Source organism: Rhinoraja longicauda, chromosome 38, assembly GCF_053455715.1.
Source record: "Rhinoraja longicauda isolate Sanriku21f chromosome 38, sRhiLon1.1, whole genome shotgun sequence".
NCBI classification, from domain to species: Eukaryota; Metazoa; Chordata; class Chondrichthyes; order Rajiformes; family Arhynchobatidae; genus Rhinoraja; species Rhinoraja longicauda.
In genome coordinates this window covers 7,584,074-7,606,991 of record NC_135990.1, presented here as the reverse complement: position 1 = coordinate 7,606,991, position 22,918 = coordinate 7,584,074, and the positions used below count along the sequence as shown (strand labels likewise).

At 42.9% G+C, this 22,918-nt stretch overlaps 1 protein-coding gene across 2 annotated transcripts in view; it reads left to right on the top strand.

Moving 5' to 3' along the window:
- scaper (S-phase cyclin A-associated protein in the ER) overlaps nucleotides 1-22,918 on the top strand; it is a 276,817-nt gene that overhangs the window by 223,550 nt on the left and 30,349 nt on the right. For both annotated transcript variants that reach the window (XM_078430095.1, XM_078430096.1), the window contains 4 exons: nucleotides 647-873; nucleotides 12,160-12,315; nucleotides 15,256-15,493; nucleotides 17,455-17,604. In XM_078430095.1, the coding sequence (XP_078286221.1) occupies nucleotides 647-873; nucleotides 12,160-12,315; nucleotides 15,256-15,493; nucleotides 17,455-17,604 (771 nt within the window). The remainder of the gene's footprint in view (nucleotides 1-646; nucleotides 874-12,159; nucleotides 12,316-15,255; nucleotides 15,494-17,454; nucleotides 17,605-22,918) is intronic.

Below are 22,918 nucleotides of genomic sequence, written 5' to 3'. Positions count from 1 at the left end.
CCCAAAGGTGCCACAGAACAGAAAGGTGGGGAGAAGGCAGGAGAATGGGGTTAAGAGAGAAAGATAGATCAGCCATGATTGAATGGCGGAATAGCCTTGATGGGGCAAATGGCTGCTGCTATCACTTATGAGTTTATGAAGAACTCAATTGCTAAATGAAAGTGTTTCCACTCTCAAATGGTATCAAAAATCCACTGAAGTGTGAAAGAGTTTCACATAGTTTCACAAAGTTTCACAGAGTTTCACAAAGAGTTTCGGCGGCACAGTAGCGCAGCGGTAGAGTTGCTGCTTTACAGCGAATGCAGCGCCGGAGACTCAGGTTCGATCCTGACTACGGGTGCTGCACTGTAAGGAGTTTGTACGTTCTCCCCGTGAACTGCATGGGTTTTCTCCGAGATCTTCGGTTTCCTCCCACACTCCAAAGACGTACAGGTATGTAGGTTAATTGACTGGGTAAATGTAAAAATTGTCGCTAGTGGGTGTAGGATAGTGTTAATGTGCGGGGATCGCTGGGCGGCGCGGACTTGGTGGGCCGAAAAGGCCTGTTTCTGCGCTGTATATATATGATATGATATGATATGATTTTAAATAATTTGAAGATGGCTTGGTGGTTAATAGGCTTAATTCATTTTTTTTAAATTTACAGCTTTTTGTCCCTACTGATGATGATGCCATCTTTGGTAGAAGTGTGAACAAGCAGGTGTTTGAAGGGCTGACCACAGGACTGCTGCAGACCTGTGCTACAGTGCTTGGTTGCTTGGCCAATAATCAGACCAACAGCCACCTAGGGGCACCAAAGAAATCGGGGCAAGAAGTAAAAAATAATCTTTCGCATAGTGAACTCTACCACAGCAGGATACAGGATCTTATCAGGTGAGTGCAATGACTGGAATGACGAGTGAATATTTGGTACACAGCGTACATAGAGCCAGACAGCAAGGAAACAGGCCCTGTGGCCCAACTTGTCGAACATGTACAAGTTAAAGCTGCTCCCATTTGCCTCCCTCTAAACCTTTCCTATCTATGTATCCATTTAAATGTCATATAGAGTCGTCTGATTAGCCCTGTTCATCAACACTGTACTCCCATTCCCTCTGCTTTTTGGGTAATAATTTGTGAGTTCTGTAAAAGCTAATTTCCATTAGCCGACCAGCCTTAACCCAGAGCTTGCCTGAGTAAAAGCAGTCCAGCTAGTCACCCTGCAAAGTCTTTCATTTCAAATTCTTACCTAACTCGCTTTTGAACATTATTATTGAATCTGCCTTCACTTCTGCTGCTGGCAACAATGGATTCCAAACCCTAACCACTTACTGGATAAAGTACAATTCTCTTTGTATCACTTTTTTTTCAGTTTTTCCAATCTTTTGTTTTTCTGCATGTGATGTGGAATCTATTGTCACTTTTCACAGAGGTAGACCCCATTCATCCAAGTCTGGGCAGCTTAAGCCAAACCCTCAAATGCATGGTGCAGTTTAACAAACTGATCCTTAATGCAAACAATTGGTAAACGTTTTGCTGCTTCACCAAGCAATATCAGCCAACAGTGATTGCCTATGGAACTAAATATCAGGAGAACTGGTCCACCTCTTTTGGCTCTGTTGGTAAGCTAAGATATTTGACCAATCATTAGAAATGGCCCATGATACTGTGGAACTGCTTTCCTCAGAAGTTGGATTACTCAGACTGCCAAAGAGAGTCACTGTAATTTTCATCCATTATCTCAAAGCCACTTGGCCCCATAAAGGACCTTGCTTGCCCTTGTGTATCAGTGCTGACTGAACTGTATTGCATTCTCAATATTGAAAAGTAGGGATTAGAATAATAGAATTTTGCAGCAAAGGAAGATGACCATTTGCTGTTTCACACTAGCACTTCCTTTCTGAAAGCTTGATTCACTTAATCCAATTCCTCCCTTTGCCCCAGTTGAGAATGAAAGGGAAGAAACTGGCCTATATTTTAAAAAATGAACCCGATTGATTGTACATTTTGCAGTTACATCCTGCTTCAGTTTTAGTTTAGTTTAATTTAGTTCAGCGATACTGCATTCCCTTCAGCCCAGAGTCCACGCCAACCATTGATCACCCTAGCACACTAATTCCTTATTATTCACACTAGTTCTTTATTAAGCACACTAGTTCCTTATTATTCCACTTTCACATCCTACACACTAGGGGTCATTTACAGAAGCCAATTAACTCACAAACCTGCACGTCATTAGAATGTGGGAAGAAACCGGAGTACCCGGAGAAAACTCACGATGTTACGAGGAGAATGTATAAACTCCGCTCAGACAGCACCCGTAGTCAAGATCGAACTCGGGTCTCTGGCACTGTGAGGCAGCAGGTCTACTGTTGTGCCACTAAGTTCAGAGAAACAGCATGGAAACAGTCCCTTCCACCCACTGGGACCACCCCGATCATTGTTCTCTAAAATGTTGAATATTTTATAAAGATATTGTTTTAATATTATTGATAGTTATTGATCTTAACTATATCACCACAATCTGTGGAGCACCTGAAATACAGACCAACTTTAATGCATAATTTTGATCGAGTGTGTAATAAAGCTATTTTGTTCAATTCCGAATTTCACAATCATGCATTTACAAATGGGATTCCTTTCTTTTGAAAGAAAAAAAAGAAACCACCTTCATTTGTCTTTTAAGAGATATAAGAAAATAACTGCAGATGCTGGTACAAATCGATTTATTCACAAAATGCTGGAGTAACTCAGCAGGTCAGGCAGCATCTCGGGAGAGAAGGAATGGGTGACGTTTCGGGTCGAGACCCTTCTTCAGGGCCTCATATTTCGCCTGGGCAGTTTGCAGCCCGGTGGTATGAACGTCGACTTCTCCAACTTCAGATAGCTCCTCTGTCCCTCCCTTCCCCTACTCCTTCCCAGATCTCCCTCTATCTTCCTGTCTCCACCTATATCCTTCCTTTGTCCCGCCCCCCTGACATCAGTCTGAAGAAGGGTCTCGACCCGAAACGTCACCCATTCCTTCTCTCCCGAGATGCTGCCTGACCTGCTGAGTTACTCCAGCATTTTGTGAATAATTCATTTGTCTTTTTCTATCTGAGACGTGAATTTTTTGATGGGCTGAGAGGAAATTCTGGACAAAGGGATGGGGATGGATTCCTTCTCCATTGTGGTCTCTGCTCAAGAGTGTTTAGTGTCTCCTGTGCTGGTGGTTTGACGTGATGCATGGCAGCCATAGCCAAGGGCATTCAGGAAGGCTGAGGCCAAAGTTCATGTAGTGTAAGCAACTGATTCTATAGCAAGGTGAGAAATGACTGAAGCAGACTCGAGTGGCCTGAAGCGAGGAAATAACTGAAATATCCAAGACTTGAAAAAATACATGAAGTGACAAATTCAGTCCCATTCAGACATCATGGCAGACCTCTTTGTAGGTATTGATTTACATCATTGGGTTTTGCACAATTGACACCATGGTTTGGTATCAGGCATTTGAATTTTTCAAGTCCTCCTTGAGATGGAGAGATAAAACACTTTGAATTTCCACTGAAATGTCGCTGTTGTAGAGAAATCCAGGTGGGGGTTGCCATTTAACTGTGCATTACTTCAGGCTGCCTCGGAAAAGCAGCCAACATAATCAAAGACTTGGAGTCATACAGCGTGGAAACAGGCCCTTCGGCCCAACTTGCTCACATTAATCAGTGTGACAAAGGGTTCCAACCCGAAATGTCACCTATCCATGTTCTCCATGGTTGCTGCCTCACCTGCTCCTCCGGCATTTCATGTCTTTCAATAGACAATAGACAATAGGTGCAGGAGTAGGCCATTCAGCCCTTCGAGCCAGCACCGCCATTCAATGCGATCATGGCTGATCACTCTCAATCAGTACCCCGTTCCTGCCTTCTCCCCATACCCCCTCACTCCGCTATCCTTAAGAGCTCTATCCAGCTCTCTCTTGAAAGCATCCAACGAACTGGCCTCCACTGCCTTCTGAGGCAGAGAATTCCACACCTTCACCACTCTCTGACTGAAAAAGTTCTTCCTCATCTCTGTTCTAAATGGCCTACCCCTTATTCTTAAACTGTGGCCCCTTGTTCTGGACTCCCCCAACATTGGGAACATGTTTCCTGCCTCTAATGTGTCCAATCCCCTAATTATCTTGTATGTTTCAATAAGATCCCCCCTCATCCTTCTAAATTCCAGTGTATACAAGCCTAATAGCTCCAGCCTTTCAACATACGACATCATCCTTGGTACACCAGCATCTGCAATTCCTTGTTTCTACATAATCAAAGACTTGTCCAACCCCGGTCATTCCTCATTCTCTCTATGTCCCTTGAGCAGAAGCTTGAAAGTGTTCACCCCCAGACTCAGGAACAGCTTCTTCTCTGTTATCATACTTTTGAACAGTCCTTCCATTAGCTAGCGTACCATCCGATTCACCTCTACACCATTGCAGACATTGGACTTTGTTTCTGGAACTGGTGTGGCACAATGTTGAGAATTATATTCTGCACTCTGTTTCTTTACCTCTGCTCTATCCATTGTACATGAATTTGGCTTGATATTAATTATGTATAGTATTATACATAATAGCTTTTTATTGCACCTCGATACACGTGACAATAATAAACCTGCAGCTATTGACAATGTCAGCTTTTCTTCCAAGAATAAATTCATTGGCATCATGAGCCAAAGTTGAAAGGAATCTGGATGAGGAAATCGTTGCTGCAGTGATGTAGCTCTTTCTCCAGCCTGTGCTGTCACTCCGCACATTTTATTTTGTTGAGAGATATAGCGCGGATAGACAATAGGTGCAGGAGGAGGCCATCCGGCCCTTCGAGCCAGCACCGCCATTCAATGTGATCATGGCTGATCATTCTCAATCAGTACCCCGTTCCTGCCTTCTCCCCATACCCCCTGACTCCGCTATCCTTAAGCACTGGAAACAAGCCCTTCAGCCCAACAAGTCCGCATGACCAGCGATTCCCGAACATTAATACTATCCTACGCACACTAGGGACAATTTACACTTATACCAAGCTAATTTACCTATATACCTGCACGTCTTTGGAGTGTGGGAGTAAACGGAAGATATCAGAGAAAACCCACGCGGTCACGGGGAGAACGTACAAACTCCGTACAGACAGCATCTGTAGTCGGGATCGAATCCGGGTCCCCAGTGCTGTAAGGCAGCAACTCTACCGCTGCCCAACCGTGCCACCCCAGTGGACATCAGTCTACTGAGAGTGGGAAATCAATGAGTTTGCCCAGAGATGTGCAGCCAGTTTCCTCACCCGTGGCAGAATCTGCAAATTCCACTCGGGTCTCTGAGTCCACAGATGGAAGCAAGTCAACCTTCACCCACTAAGCTCTGTCAGAGAAGAAAAGGGAGAGGAGGAGGGGATAAGAGGTTATTAGTTCAGTGGTTTTAATTAATTTTCTTTCTCAGTAAAGGAATCAAATAGAGGAAATAATTCCACGCAAGATGCAACCAAGAATATTCTTTAAAGATATTAGGGATGTCCGCACACATTATGATGCCTTCCACCAGTGAAAACCAGGAATATCAAAACAATAACCAAGAGCAACCATGTCAGTATCTGTGCAAGCCCAGTATTATTAGAAAGAAGCCTACATCAAACCTCGAATCAGATGTCATTAAATTTGACCAAAGATAATATTAATGTATGATATATAGATTTCTTGTCTCCACTGACAAAAGATCGAGGATATTCTGTTTATGACCACTTCTATTTTCCTTTCCAATAAGATCAAGTTTGGGCGTATCATGGACGAATGACTACTTAAGTGGTAACCCCAATCAGCACTTCTTTTTAATTAAGACAGGGGTAAGACAAAGTACTGTTTATGCAAAGGCCAAATGCCGTGCATGCAGGCTGTCTAAAGTGAAAGTAGAAAATATTGGAAATATTCCATAGGTTAGTAAGAAATTGAAGAGAGAAGATAATTTTGCACCAACGCCACCAAATGGTCAACAGCAACACACTCTCCAGTCCAACGGCCAGAGACAACTTCACCTGTGGGAGATGTGGCAGGGTAGGTCTGTCACGGATAGGCCTAGTCAGCCGCAGCAGCAGAAGCATCCACAGATGAAACATTCACCTCCCTAAACAGGACAACATCAAAGCCGCACCATCATCTCTCGCAGATGGACGGATGCCAACCCGTAAGAATCTGAAGAGAGAAAATCAGAGTCAGTGAGTCCAGTCTGCAATGTTCTGAAGTATCATATTAGCAGTGGTTTATATTCCTGTTCATATGTCCACAATCCTGGCTATAAATGTATGTGGAACTTTCCTTCTTATATTTAAAATGAAATTGGTTGTGAAGAACATAACAACAGCATCCACATTGCCCAGGATCTTAAGTCAACTTTTAAAATATGCCCCAGGAATTTCAGTAAACCCATGGAACGTTTAAATATAGCCTTCTACAACACTTACATTATATTCTATATAATAGAAACACATATAAGCACACTCTCAGTTAGTTTCATTCAGGGAGTAATCAGGAGGTAGGGTGATACTAGATTGTATCGGTCCAGTGCTGGGGCAGGGGAAAAAGTCAGGAAAGGTTCTCCTTTCTTAATTAAAATCCTCCAATACTGACTTGGAGAGATAAGGTTCAGGAATCGAGGAGAGGGTCAGGCTTGCCTGTAATTGCCCCTGCCTTCACCTTTTGTTTAAAAAAAAAAATTGCTAACACTTGCTATCAGTAATGAAGAGAGGCACCAGCAGGTTACCAGAACGGAAACATAGCCTGACAAATGTTAGCTGATTAAACAATTCTGCCATATAAATGTAGTTGTGAGCAACTATTCGATGAATGCGAAAGGAATATGTGGGAGGTTTGCTGATTGATGGAACAGTGCTGTGAAGGTTTCAGGTGGACTGAACTTGGTTTAAGCCAGCGGAAGAGTAAGCTGAGACAGCTACCCATGGCATTGCAGGGGACGGGCAGGGCGTAGAAACTATGACAGGGCGCAGATGCAGTTAGGAATGAGTTGTTGAAGTTGTGGGGCAGTGAGAGAACGTTGAAGCACTTGGTCACAAATAGACAGATTAGAAAAGGTATTATGACAAGTCTGTCTGGAAAGGCTACCTTCTTGGTAAAAGTATTGGATTTCCTTTCGGATTATTAAGCACAAATTACAGGATTGTATTTTGCATTAAATTACTTGGCTATTGGGTGGAGGAAAAAGCTTTTATCCTTGGAGAAAGATAATAAAGATAATCTGTTTTATTAATCTCAAAATCAAATTGTTTCATTTGTTAAACCAAACTGCTTTTTAATTTGATTTTTTTTTTGTAGGTAGTGACAGAAAATCATCCGTTCAAAACTTCTTTTAAAATAAACTCGACCTTCCCCCCCCCCTCCTCCCCTTCTCTCATCCCCCAGAAACTTCATTTATCACTGATCCTGGGGTACCTTGGTAATGGCATAAAATTTCAATAAGATATTCAACGGCGATATACATCAGAGCCAATCCACACCTCCTCAAACATTCATTTATATATAAACCTGTGAGATATCAATGGCAGCAACGCAGTCTTTGGCTAACTATTTTCCCCTCGCTACCCCTCCCACCCTATCATAACATGATATTTTGAGTTTGTTTGTTTGATAACAAAGTCGCTTTCTGTTTGGTCTTTCAATGTCTAGTTTCTATAGGGTTATGTTCGAGAAGGAAAGATTGGGTTCCACGGTGGATTTAAGTCCACTGCTACAGATTACATCCATTTTTAGACTTTTAGGTCCATGGCACCAAAATCCCAGATCATGGAATTTCTAGATCGGCTGAAAGTGTTTGCTCCCCGATCGGTATCAGTAGCATAGGATGCTGTCAGCACCAGCTGTGTTGTTGGAATCAACGCCGCGTTACTCCAGTTCATGATGCATGCAGGGTTTTGTGAAAAGCTGGATTGAATTCCTGTTGAGTCTGATTATGTTGTACTTGTGGCCCACTGCAAGGCTGAGCCTCAATGGAGGTTGTCACACTGATGCAGACAGTCTGAAGGAAAGAGGCAAGAAAAGGTGGCAAAATTGAGAGCCTCTGTTGTCTTGCAAGTCATTTTATCAGACAGTGTGCCTGCTCTAATGGATGCTGAACGTCCTGCAGCACTGGTAAGGGCATTGAGTTGTCCTGAAGGCCTATGTCCATCTTCTTTCAACTAACTGATTGTGATTTGGTTGCCCCATTACAGGGAAGATGAATATGGAGGCTTTAGAGAGATGTTTACCAGGATGCTGAAGAAGACACAGACTGCTGAAGTAGCTGAGTGGGTCAGGCAGATCTCAGGAGAACATGATTAGGCGATCCTTCGGATCGGGACCGGAGAAGAATGGAGTCTGAAGAAGGTTTCTGGCCCGAAACTTTGCCTATCCATGTTCCTCTGGAGATGCTGCCTGACTTGCTGAGCTACTCCAGGGCTCCATCTTCTTTTGTAAAACAGCATGTGCAGTTCTTTGTTTTCTACATTTTACCAGGATGCTGGAGTGGAAGGTTTTAGCTATAAGGAGAAGTTGGACAAACTTGTATTGTTTTCTCTGGAGCAATGGTGGCTACCAAGGGGAGACCTGATAGAAGTTTATTAAATTATGAGAGGCACAGATAGGGTAAACTTTTTCCCTAGGTAGAAATGTCAAATACTCAAGGGTGTAGCACTGAGGTAAAAGGGGGAATGTTTAAAAGAGATGTGTGGGACAGGTTTTTTTGCACAGAGACTGGTACATGTGTAGAACTCACTGCCAGTTGTGGTGGTGGAAGCTGATATAATTGTGATGTTTAAGAGGCTTTTAGATAAGTACATGGAAATGCAGAGAATGAAGGGATATAGAGCATGTGTAAGGAATGAGTTTAATTTGTCATCATGTTCATCACCGACACCGACAGATAGAAGGGCCTGTTTCTGTGTTGTATGTTCTATAAATCAACTTCGCCATTCATCACACTGAAGTTGGTGAAATCTTGCAACATGGCTCCCTGAAGAACATTTATTACACACAATGAGTTTTAACCAATTATCTTTTTATTGCACCACCATTTGTAAAGCAAAGTTGGATTTCATCTACGTTAAAGTTTTATTGTAACCAAAGTTTCTACTGTTGCTACGAAATAAAACATAGCGTCTAGAAATTGCATTTTTGTTTTGAAGCACTGAGCATGTGTGTGGTGCAGCAGGAATACCCATTTGAATCAACTGTTTAATTGGCAAAAACACATTAGAAACAGTGTTGTGGCAAAACGTGCACTTGTCCCATGAGCTAAAATAGCAGCTCGACAAAGTGTTCCTAGAGTGATCTGCTTGAGAAGCTCACAGCTGCTGCGTCATGCCGACACTAATTACTGGGAGACATATCAGACCTTTAAGGCTTCTCTCCCCATGGCAGGCACAGTGCACCTGGCCACTCCCTCTTCTCCCCTCTCCCATCAGGCAAAAGATATAGAAGTGTGAAAACACACACCTCCAGATTCAGGGACAGTTTCTTCCCGGATGTTATCATGCAACTGAATGATCCTACCACAACCAGAGACTGGTGCTGAACTACTATCTACCTCTTTGGTGACCCTCGGACTATCCATGATTGGACATTGCTGGCTTTACCTTGCACTAAACGTTAATCCCCGTACCATGTATCTATACGCTGTAAATGGCTCGATTGCAATCATGTATTGTCTTTCTGCTGACTGGATAGCACGCAACAAAAGCTTTTCACTGTACGTCAGTAGATGTGGCAATAAACTAAACTGAAACTAAATGGCTGCTCTGAAACTGAGGGAAGATGTGGGAGAGAGGGGGGAAATGGCAACCTGGGCAAAAGTTCCTCCTTGACATATTAGTCTGCCCAGTCGAGTCCTGTGCTGACTCCATGCCACAGGTAGAATATGATCAAGAGGGCAGAGATCGCATGTGATTTGTGTAAAGAAGCAAATTATGAGCAGTGATGGAACAACCAGCAACGCCTTTATCCCTTATCCTGAGCATTAAAAACTGAGATTTGCAAAAGATGTGACCAGTCCCTTTAACTGAAGGCTCATTGTCCATATCAGTGCGATTTACTCCAATGCAGAAGTTCCCAGAGGTTTCAATTTATACTAGCAACAGCGCAACTGAAACCAAGGAAACATCAGCTATGCTAAAGTGAATTACACACAGACGTAGCCAGCCTAATTTCACCAGAAGTAAAATTCCTAGTGCAATCTAACCTTGATACAATTGCTTTTATTCGCAATTTGTTCATGGAAACGGCTGCCAATGGATCCAATTTCTACTCATGAAAGATGAAGACAGTGTGAGATGAGAAGAGGGATAAATGGTACAGGAAGTTACATAAAGATTTCACTGTGGTTCTGTGACATTGACCGAGTTTGGAGTGGGATTAAACCCAAGCATTGACACCAGATCTTTCATTAGTTCAAATGTACTTCTTATTTTGAACAAAGAGTTCATCTGTTTTCCTTCCCTCACCCCAGTCCGAATACTCAAGTTTACTTGTAAATTTTTAGAACGATGGTCATCCAATTACTTTCTCTTGAGGTAAGATTGGGGTGGGAAGAGCTACAGGCCCAGTTTCCCCAAGTCCATAGTCAGTAGTAGCCGGAATGAACGTACATCCCAAATCTAAAGAAGGGTCTCGACCCAAGACGTCACCCATTCCCTCTCTCCGGAGATGCTGCCTGTCCCACTGAGTTACTCCAGCTTTTTGTGTCCATCCCAAATAAACAAGTTGTCTTGATTATCCGACCCCTATCCCTGCCTCCATTCGACAATAGAGGTTCTGTCTTGAAACCTTTCACAAATGTTCTGGCCAGGAATTGACTGGGTCTGTGCTGGTTATAGACAGCAGCATTCTTCAAATTCAGTTTGCTAGCCTTGAAGACAGGTTACATATACAGAGATGGCAACACAATTTTTTGACTAGCATGTGCTCTATGCTTATTAATAATAGTTATTATTTTTACTAACTTTGTAGAAGGAGAGGCTGCACCCATGCAATTTAGTTTAGTTTACATCTGCAACAGGGAAACGGGCTCTTCGGCCCACACCGACCATCGATCACCCCGTACACTAGTTCAATGTCCTGCACACTAGGGGCAATTTACGGAAGCCAGTTGACCTACAAAGTTCCACTTCTTTGGAATCTTGGAGGAAACCAAAGCACCCGAAGGAAACCCATGCGGTCACAGGGAGAACGTACAAACTCCGTACAGACAGCACCCGTAGTTAGGATTGAACCCGGGTTGCTGTGAGGCAGCAGTTCTACCGCTGCGCCACTGTGTTGCCCAGTTGTTACAAAGTATTGGAATACCTTTGTTCCCAAGCACAAGATTGCCTCTATAATTATTGTATTTGAACAAAGAGTAAATGTCTCCAAGACCAATCCTCCGACAACATTTCCAATCCATGGGAAAGCTGATTGGAAACCTCAAATCTGTTCAGTCATGTCATATCACCCCACTTGGTATAAATAAAAACTGAAAGTTTGGGTGTTCTTGTTTCTTAACAACTTTTATAAGAACAGTTACAATGGGGTTCCAAGGTATGAATCGAATTTTGCTGAGTATATTTTGTTTTGCAAAAATCTGTTTAATTTGTAAACTTTTGCATACTGTGATTATGTTTTTTTTCACATTCAAGTTCACTTTGAGGAAAAATAATTTTACTCAATCAGTTGATCCCCCTTATCATTACAGATAATGCAAATAAAGTAATCATCACTATAATGTTTTATTTTTAATGTTTTATGTTTTATTCTTAATTGTTTACTGTATGTCGTGTTGTTACTTGCGAGCAAAGCACCAAGGCAAATTCCTTGTATGTGTACATACTTGGCTAATAAAATTTATTCAAATGTATTCAACATTCAGATGAAAAGTCAAAACAAAGTGAAAAGCCAAGCAATTGAGATACTATTTTACAGCAGCATCCTGTCCTTAATTTCTTATTTATATTATAAATCTTTCTCTGCTTTTTTTAAAACAAAATTCTTACATAAACTTCTCCCATCATGAAGTCCACCCGTTCTGAATTAGATGGGTGGTTTCCATTACGAGAATGGTTAGGAATGTTATAAGAAAATGGTGTACTTATTTTTGGGAATATTAGTTAAGTCTATATTTAATTATTCTACTAACGTAGACTTTCTCCTCTTTCTCAGCTATGTGGTGTATACTGGACTCACTGACAAGTTGTATGGCTGCTTCCTCTCCATACAAGGGCCTGTCGATGAACAACCTAAAATTGCCTCCTTCCTGCAAAACGTCACAGCCCTGTTGCACAGTATGTGTCGCCTTTGCTTCGCTATTGTCAATCGGTAAGTGACGGGGTAGCAAATTGCTGAGAGTTTTATCGAAGTGCACAGACACCAAGTGAACTTTTCACAGCTATTGATTCCTTAAAATCAATTTATTGTCAATGTATTCTCAATTTGTCATTTCTGGACTTCACACAGAATGTTTGCTAATCCCCCAATTAGCATGCCTACAAACAAGGAGTTTGGGTTCCTGTATTTTTGCCAGGGTACGGTGGTATGTTATTAAGTTACCCAACTAAATATAGAGACTCGGACAGTGGCACAGCGGTAGAGCTGCTGCCTCACAGCGCCAGAAACCGCAGTTCGATCCTGATGACGGATGCTGTCTTTGTAGATGTTTGCACATTCTCCCTGTGACCTCGTGGGTTTACTCCGGGTGCTCCGGTTTCCCTCCACATTCCTAAGACGTAGGTTAATTGGCTTCTGTAAATTGCCCCTCGTGTGTAGGATGTGAAACTGGGATAACACAGAACTAGTAGTGTATGGGTGATCAATGGTCGGCGTGGGCCTGGTCGGCTGAAGTGCCTGTTTCCACATTGAATCTCTAAACTAAACCTAGACCACTGACCAGATGGCATGAACTTGATTCCCACCACAGCAGCAGAAGAACTTAGTTTCAACAAAATAAGCAAATCCAGAATAAATAGAAGGGTCTCGACCCGAAACATCACCCATTCCTTCTATCCAGAGATGTTACCTGTCCCTCTAAGTTACTTCAGCATTCTGTCTATCTTTGGTGTAAACCAGCAACTGCAGTTCCTTCCTGCACTTAAAAAGTTACCAGCAGATTGGAAAAGGAAAAGTATTGTTGTATCTGTGGTGCTTTAAACACTTGCCTTGTACCCCATGATCTATACATGTTCTCCAGAAATCCTGCCTGACCCACTGAGGTACTCCAATACTTTGTGTCTTTTTATGTAAACCATCATCTGCAGTTCCTTGTTTCTCAATATTTTATTACTTTTCTGGTTCTGTCAATGAATCAATGACTGGTACTAATAACTTTGTTGCTCACGCTACACTCTGCAGAATATCTGTATTTCAGTTTTCACTTGATGTTTCTAGCATCGGCAATTTTAGTTTTTCAGTCTAAATAATTATCAGGTGATATTGCCTATTAACCATGCTGTGTGCAAATTGGCTTCTCTGTCCTTGGCTACTCCAAACAAAATGGGGAAAGTACTTCATAGTTTATAGGTTGCTTTGCAATATTTTGAGTTTGTTAAGATACAGTAGACCCGTGCAATAACTGACCTCAGTGTAGCGGATTTTGGTTACTGCGGGCCAAGGCTCCCGTTCCACTGCCTCCCCAGTGTTGGGGCCATGTGGCGGGAGCTCGCAGTTGTGGGAGCGGAGAGATCGAGCAGCATGAAGGCAGCTTGAATACCGGGCCCATCCCCAGTGCACAGCGTGTGTGGCCAGGGGCTCTACGGCACCCCGTCCTGTGAAGTCCCGCTTGTTTAACCCCCCCTCCCCCCCAACACAGCATTTCTCACCTCCCGGCCTTGGGTTAAACCTACCTCCCTCACTCAGTTATAGCAGACAATCGGCAATGACGGATACCATTCCCACCCCCCCAACGGTCCGTTATAGCGAGGGTCTGCTTTACAGTAAACATTCTTTCTGCGTACTTTAAAACTGATTCAACTGTAGATTCATATCATTCCCACACTGATTACAGCAAGTTTTGTTAAGCAAACCTAAATCTCCATTTGAAACGCATCAAGCGAGTCAAGGCGAGTTAGTCTGAAGCACAGTCTGTATGACTGGAATCAAGTGGTGACCTCTGATCTGTTATGGCTCCAGTGCAAGAAGCTGCCTGTCAACTGACATCACAAGTAACATAGATGACATTAGGCATCTAAGCTGAGCTGTTGAAGAAAGGGAACTTTTCATTCGATCAGTTTACCTTTCTGAAAGAACAGGTTTTGCATCTTGTATAGAAGCTAACTAAAACTATCTTGCAACAGTCTTTTTAAGTTTTAAGACTTGATTTACTTGTTGCCCTTGATCTATAGTAGAAAGGGAATTTTTTTTTTGTTGCCTTTTCACAGTAGAAATAGTCAGTTGGGTCAGCAGCAGAGAATCTGTGAATGTATGGTGATACGCACCAGTGTCCTGATACCTGATTCAGTGCCCCTAGTGAAAAGCACCTTCAGAGTTGGCAGTAGACCCTGAAACCATGCCAACATTTAAGAATAGGCCATTGATGATGGAAGTAAAAGCGAGTAAAATGACCTGGACACAGGGTAGGTGCACCAGATTGCTTTACACTCAAATTAAACTGCAGCAATTGAGGTGAATCTGAAATTACCTGTCTGGAAGTGGTGTCACATCTCTTGCAAAAATGTACCCTAGATTGTACCACAGTCAACCCACATCATGTAGGGACACAATGAACTGCAGATGCTGGAATCTTGAGCAGAATACAAAGTGCTGGAAGAACTCAGCGGGTCAGGTTGCATCTGTAGAGAGAATGGGCAGACCACATTTCTGGTCGGGATCCTTCATCAGACTCTAACAGATGACGTTTCGGGTTATTGTCTGTCTGTTTCCTCCACAGATGTTGCTGAATTCCTCCAGTCTCTTTATGTTTTTTTTTACATAATATAGAGTCTGTCCTTAGAAAATTAAAACCATTTCACATTGACCAGATGGAGAAATGAGTACAATAGTTTATATTGCAATGAGTTGTTGCAATGAAATTCACTGCAAAGTGAAGTTGATGAAGCAGATTAATATTAATTTTCAATAGGAGAATTGAATATAGGCCAGAAAATAAACCAATTTCAAAAATGAGGAAAGAGCAGGGTGAATGGGTCTAAGTATATATCTTTTTGAGGAGAAATAAGTTGGTGTAAGATTTATCCAATCTCATGGCCTTAATGTATTAGCGCATCAATGTGTGTACCCTAATGAGTTAGCCTTTCCTTTTGGCAGATCGCACAACATATTTGAGAACAAAAGGCTTGACCCAACTGGACTAACGGCAGCGCTGCAGTCTACGGAGCTGGTGGGCGTTCTCAACATGCTTTACTGCATCCTCCTCCATGGTACAGTCCCTGACCACAACACCTCCCCACCTGCTGAAATCTACCCTCAGCACACGATTCATGTCGCAATCCAGAGTCTTCGCTTCCTGAACAGCTTTGCATTTTTGGATCTACCCACTTTTCAGGTGAGACGAGCTTTGTTACTGGTGAATTATTGATCCAGACGAGTGGTGCAGCAGTAGAGCTGAGCCTCACAGCGTCAGAGACGGGGGTTTGATCTTGACCTCGGGTTCTATGTGTGCGGAGTTCTTGCGCTCTCCCTGTGTCCACGCGGGTTTTCTCCAGGTGCTTCAGTTTCCACCCACATTTTATCCCTCTTTCGCATCTACACATAAGGGGCAATTTACAGAAGCCGACAAACCCGCATGTCTTTGTGGGATAACATGGAACTAGTGTGCAGGTGATCAATGGTTGGCCTGGACTTGGTGTGCCAAAGGGTCTGTTTCCACGCTGTATCTCTAAACAAGCAGCTGAAACTATGACTGTTTCTGGAGCTTCAAAACATTCTCTTCCTTAAATGAGTGTTTGCCACAGTGGGTCAGTTAAATACCAGATGAAGGTAGCGATGCAAATTATATGGTTGACTTGGGCTACCCATTTCAGTTGAGTTAGTTATTAACCACTTGCAAAAAAACAAAATTCTTAGCGGGTGAGATATGGTAGACTCAGAGGATTGTTTTCCTAGCTAAGTAATCGTTAAATAGCAGTCACAATCTGAAAATACATGGTCACCATTCAGAATTCAAGCTTGCCTATTCAGCTAGTGCTGTCCTTCACACAGAGGTTGCTGGGCAAGTGGAGTGAGCTGCCAGAGGAGGTAGTTGATGCAGGAACATGGGGAGGAAAGGTTTAGAGGGATATGAGTCAAACGCTGGCAGGTGGTTAGTATAGATGGGGCATCTTGGTTTGGCATGGGGAAGTTGGGCCAAAGGGCCTGTTTCCACGCTGTATGACTATGACACTAATTGAAGTGAGGGGAAATTTCTTCACTCAAAGGTGAATCCATGGAATTCTCCATTCCTGAGGGTTGTGCTCAGTCATTAACTCAGTATTCAAAATCTAAACCAGTATAGATTTCCGAATATTAAACAAATCAAAGGACATTAGAAAATGGCGTTCGTGTAGAAAATCAGCTACTGATAGGTCAGGGCCAAAGGGCTGAATGGCCTTTTCCTGTCCCTCTTTAAAAATTAAACAAAACTGCAGATGCTAGGAATCTTAAGCATAAAATGCTGGAACTTTCAGCAGGTCAGGGCAAGGTGAAACAGTTCATGTTTTGATGCGTCTAACCAGATTAGTTAACTGCTCCTCCTCCAGTTAAGTTTATTATTGGCACGTGTCCCGCGGTAAAGTGAAAAGCTTTTCGTCGCATGTTATCCAGTTAGCGAAAAAACTTCACATGATTACAATCATGCCACAGATACAGGAGAAAGGGTATAGCGTTTAGTGCATGATAATTAAAGATAGCTCAAAGGTCTCCAATGAGGTAGATGGGAGGTCAGGACCATCCTATAGTTAGTGAGAGGACGGTCCTTCCACAGAAGCTGCTTGTCTTGCTACCTCCTCTGTCTAACATTTTCTGTTTTTGTTCCTGCTCATATTTCTTAAGTTAAACAGTGACACAAGCTTGCTTTTTAGAGTTTAGAGATACAGCACGGAAACAGACCCTTTCGGCCCACCGGGTCCGCGCCGACCAGCGATCCCTGCACATTAGATTTAATTTAATTTTTATTTTTTTAGATTTAGAGATACAACGCGGAAACAGGCCCTTTCGGCCTACCAAGTCCGCGCTGCCCAGCGATCCCCGCACATTAACACCATCCTACACACACCAGGGACAATTTTTACATTTACCCAGTCAATTGACCTACAAACCTGTACGTCTTTGGAGTGTGGGAGGAAGATCTCGGAGAAAACCCACGCAGGCCAGGGGGAGAACGTACAAACTCCGTACAGACAGCGCCCGTAGTCGGGATGGAACCCGGGTCTCCATTCGCTGTGAGGCAGCAGCTCTACCCGCTGCGCCACTGCTTCTTCAGCTGGTGCTGTGCTTCACTTGCTCATGCTATCCCTTTCTCTCACACAGGCTGTGTGTGGTGCGGAAGGCCTGTCCTTGGCATTCCGCCACATCGTTAGTTCACTGCTATGGTATTGCTACCATCAGACCAGTGAGGACCTGCTGCATGAAGTCATTGTCTGCGTGGGGTATTTCACCATAAACCACCCCGACAATCAGGTAAGCGACAGTCGCTCTGCTTTAGGAGCACGATTGAAAACTTCCCTTCAAATCAGTAAGAACAAAATCCCAGCTACTAATTCTAGTTTTGGCATTCCTCAAAGATTACTGTGTCATCATTATGGTAATTTGCCTCAATGATGTATTGTTTTTGCAATAATTTCCCCAAATGTTGTTTTAATATTCTTTCAATTTGTCGCTTTGTGGTTTTAAATCAATTTTCTTAACGTCTTTATCTATATTTAAAAGAAGTAAGGTTAGGGATGAAAACTCTTTACTGTTCCATCAACATAGGAATTAATTGCAGAAAAGGAGTCCTTATTTCTCCAGGCTCAATATATTCCCAATGTTCGCTAGGGAAAGAGAGACTTATTCTCACATCGCAGAGAACATAAAACAGTACAGCAAAGAAATTGACCCATGAAGTTTGTGCCAAACATGATGCGAAGTTAAACTGATCTCACCGGCCTGAACGTGATCCATGTCCCCCTATTCCCTGCACATCCATGAGGCTTTCCAAAATCCTCTTAAACCCCATCGTATCTGCTTCCACCACCACCCCTGGCAATGCGTTCCAGGTCCCCACTACTCTCTGTGTGAAAATTAAACTTGTCCCGCACATCCTCATTAAACTTTCCCCCTCTTACCTTAAAGCTATGCAGTTTTTTGTTTCTAAAATAGATGCAATGTCACGCACAGTTCAAGTGGAACACAGTATGAATCTGAATTGGCGTTGCATCTGATGCTATTTGAGAGTGTTCCAAAGCACTTTGGTTTCCCAACAACCCTGCCATGTATTGGCTACTGAGTGAAATCAGCTGATTTAGTGTAAATAAATCTGGTGCTCTTTTGATCTGTTTAACTCGGTGCAGCACTGGTTGTGGGGTGGTGGGAGGCGGGAGGCAAGGGTGAGGATCAGATATTTACCTGCTAAGAAACAGTTGTATAATTTAATGAACTCCTGGCACTTTTATAAAGTACAGAAGTAATTCCTGAAAACTTGTTCACAATTGGTGGAATTTTATGGGTTCTTTGGCAGAGTCTGTATTATAAACTGCTTTATATTTTAATCAACGGTGACTCAGCGGTAGAGTTGCTGCCTTACAGCGCTTTCTGCGCCGGAGACCCGGGTTCGATCCCGACTGCGGCCGCTGTCTGTACAGAGTTTGTATGTTCTCGTGACCGCGTGGGTTTTCTCCGAGATCTTCGGTTTCCTCCCACACTCCAAAGACGTACAGGTTTGTGGGTTAATTGGCTTGGTATAAGTGTAAATTGTTCATAGTGTGTGTAGGGTAGTGTTAGTGTGCAGGGATCACTGGTCGGTGCGGACTCAGTGGGCCGAACGGCCTGTTTCTGCGCTGTATCTCTAAGACTAAAACTAAATCTACTTGAATTTTGGAAAGGCTTTTCATTTTCAAGGTGCTAATGAGGGGTTAGACAAATGTATTATCCTATATTTATTTATAAACACTATCTCATAGGAGGAGTGGAGGCAAATTTAGAACAATGTTTGAACAATTTTGTTCTTATACATATAATGCATGGAAAAGATTTTCATTGTAGGTGAAAATTTTGGAACTTGTTAAGAAAATTGGATGCTGAAGTAGGCAGACTTTCCAGCTGGGGGAATGGATCTGTAACTACATGGCATGGTGTTTCAAATAATGTCCATTGTTTGAACTTTGTGCTGAACTCATTTCTTCAATAAAACATTTATCCATTGCACAACTTAGATTAAAGTTACGGAATAGAAAAAGATAGTGTTTTGACATTGATGTGCAGCTTTGAATTATTTCCAATCCATCTAGGACAAACATGTCATTGCCTGTACTTTGTAAGCGCCCAATAGTGGCTTTGTGTTTTTTTGGCTCCTGATGAATGAAGAAGTCCATAAACATTCACCCTTGCAGACTGACTGTGAATGCCAGTCCCAGCTTACATGGGTCAGGGGACTTTGAAGTCTGAGTGTTTAGCTAATTTCTCCTCGTGGTTCAAGTCATCCATCGAGTCTTACAATTTTACACCATGCAAATATTCATGCTACTCTAGCTAAATATGAGGTAACACCTGTATGGCTGAATCCTGTTTAGAACATGGCTGGTTTCTGCAGCTGTATTCTTTCTATGCAAAAGCCTGTCGCATAGCCAGAACCGAACACCCTATAAAGTTTGCGCATTGGAAACAATAAGTGGGAGACCGAGGTACTGGTACCATTTCAACGCGGCATTTCTAATATCCAGAGAGAGTTATCAATGTTGTTCTTACAAATGGGTTAAGTAGCTCACTGTGGCACAACCAGTGGAGTTACTGCCTCACAGCTCCAGTAGACTGAATTCAGTCCCGCACATTCTGTGCGTTCTGTGCGGAGTTTGCAATGTTCTTCCTGTGACAGCATGGTTTTCCCCTGAGGGCTCTGAATTCCTCCTAACCCAAAAGGTGTGGTTAGACAAATTAATCAGTCACTGTAAATTACTACCAATCTGAAGGAGAGTGGTAGAATTTGGAGAGTTGATGGAACTGTTGGGAGCATAAAATGAGAACAGTGTAACTGGATCCTTGATAGGTTAGTTTAGAGATACAGCACGGAAACAGGCCCTTTGGCCCGAAACTGGCCCACCGGGTCCGCGCTGACCAGCGATCCCCGCACACTTGCACTATCCTACACACACCAGGGACGGTTTTACGTTTATACCAAGCCAATTACCCTACAAACCTGCACTTCTTTGGAGTGTGGGAGGAAAACGGAGATCTCAGAGTAAACCCACGCAGGTCACAGGGAGAACGTACAAACTCCGTACAGAAAAGCACCTTTAGTCAGGATTGAACCTGGGTCTCTGGCGCTGTAAGGCAGTAGCTCTACCGCTGTGCCACCGTGCCGGGTGATAGGTGGTGTGGAGTCGGTGGAAAACCAACTGCCAAAAAGAGAAAACCTTACAGTTTTCATTAGCAGGAAAGGTAGAGGAAGGGATGGCAGAGCAAAGAGGATGTGAAACCAAATCAGATTATGCTTCTTTGCATTAATTTTTTGCGATAGCTTTGAAATAATGAGGGCCAGGTGGAGAACGGGCCAGGTGAACGGGCTGTTTCTGCGTGTAACGTCCATGTAATTTTTTCTGAATACATGTCGCATGATTTGGCACCTTCATAGATGAAAGAAACAGATTTGCAGGAAAGCAACCTATTTTGGATTCTTTAAAAATAAGTTGCCTGTCTCACTGGCAGTTTTGCCAGGTTAATTATGGTTTAAGGTTGCCATGGATAGGTAATCTATTCCAATTCCTTCAGTAGTAAGTTTTCCTTGATCTTTCAGGTAACAACCTGAATCCTCTTCCCCCATTTTGTTTTTGTTGCTTTTCATCTTGCTTTCTTCAGAATGTGTTAATTATCACATGTGAGATGGTAATTCTCACCCCAGTTACAGGGTAAGGAAAAACTTGCAGCATGTAATTCTTCATGGCAGAACACTTAGAACACAGCCTGACATTTTCTGATAATTATGCACCGACGTGTCCCTGGATTTTGCCTGCTTTCCTGCTCTATAGTTTGCCATCAAAACAAGTCGATGGATGAATAGAAGCAGAATTTTGTGGTATTTTGCAATTGAGTTCTGAGCTGAACAATTATAAGACATTTCTTTCCAGTTTTGTGGAACCATATCGTATTTGAGGATCATACTCAATCCAATCACCAAAGAGAGGTATTAGTTAACCTGTGCAAATTTTCCCTCATTACCAGGTTATTGGTCTCAGGAGCACATTGACCCCAATATTTATCGCTATCAAATTCCTTTCTGCACAAAAGCGTATCAATTGCACTCCATGTAAAATTCCCTGTCCCTATTATCTCTTCGTCCTCATGGCCTGCCTGATCAAACCCAACTCTGGCTCTTTTTATCTGTGTTCTACTCAGCCATTTTTAGTGGAGCGTGGAAGGCGGATGAAGGCTACAGCAGATAAGGGTCCCCGGTTGTCTTGGACTCCATGCCACTGGATCCTGACCCAGATCTGTCAAGGGCCGTGTGGTGGCTGTCTGTGCCCCAGTCTCCTCACATTAAACAAAGTCACGCACAGGCGTCCTCCAGAGGACAGTCATACTCGCTTCGAGTGACCGCCGATGATGACTCAGCCATTGTCATCATCATAGTCCTCATCATAGTCTGGTAGTCTTTGTTGAATCTCTTCACATTTTCAAAGCCCTCCTTAAATCCAACACGTTCCTCAGTAGACAAAAGGGCACAAAGTGCTGCAGTAACTCAGCAGGTCAGGCAGTATCTCTGGAGAACATGGATAGGCACCATTTCTGAGTCTGAAGGTATCGACCTGAACCGTCACCTGTCCATGTTCTCCAGAGATACTGTCTGACCAGCTGAGTTACCCCAGCATTTTGTGTCCTTTTGTCTATTAACCAGCATCGGCACGGTGGCGCAGCGGTAGAGTTGCTGCCTTACAGCGAATGCAGCACCAGAGACCCGGGTTCGATCCTGACTACAAGTGCTGTCTGTAGGGGGTTTGTACGTTCTCCCCGTGACCTGCATAGGTTTTCTCCGAGATCTTTGGTTTCCTCCCACACTCCAAAGACGTGCGGGTATGTAGGTTGATTGGCTTGGTAAATATAAAAATTGTCCCTAGAGTGTGTAGGATAGTGTTAATATGCGGGGATCGCTGGTCGGCGTGGACCCGGTGGGCCGAAGGGCCTGTTTCCGATCTGTATCTCTAAACTAAACTAAACTAAATCTGCTGTTCTTTGTTTCTACATGTTCCTTGGTACCATTTAACCCACTCTTCTATCTTTGCTTCTACACTCTGGGGTTTAACTTAACCTACTGGGAGGAACTCTGGAATTGATTATGACAACCTTCAATCAATGTATATTGATTCCAACAATTATACAATGATTTATTTTTAAGCACCCTTTCCTTTCATAACATCTCCACACACTCCACCCTTCTTGTCTAAGAACTGTGCTGCAATATTATCTAAAGTTCACCTGCAATTTTTACTATTTATTGATTAAGATACAATTTTAACAAATGGCTTGTGAGACAGTAATATGATCAGGGCAAATCCAGAACAATAATTCAAGGTAAATCTTGACAGTAAACCGAGGAACCCATGGTTCAAATCCAGTTTCTGTGTCCATCGCCTTGAGGTAGATTAAAAAAATCCAAGAGAAACTAGACAAATGCGGTCAATTTTCATCCCCAATTCCTTCCTCTCTGGCTTGTCTTTGTCTCGCTTTTTTTGGGTGAAGGATGCTGGTTAGACACTCCCCCCCCCCATGTGCCTTGATGTTCAAAGTTTTTTAAAAAATATCA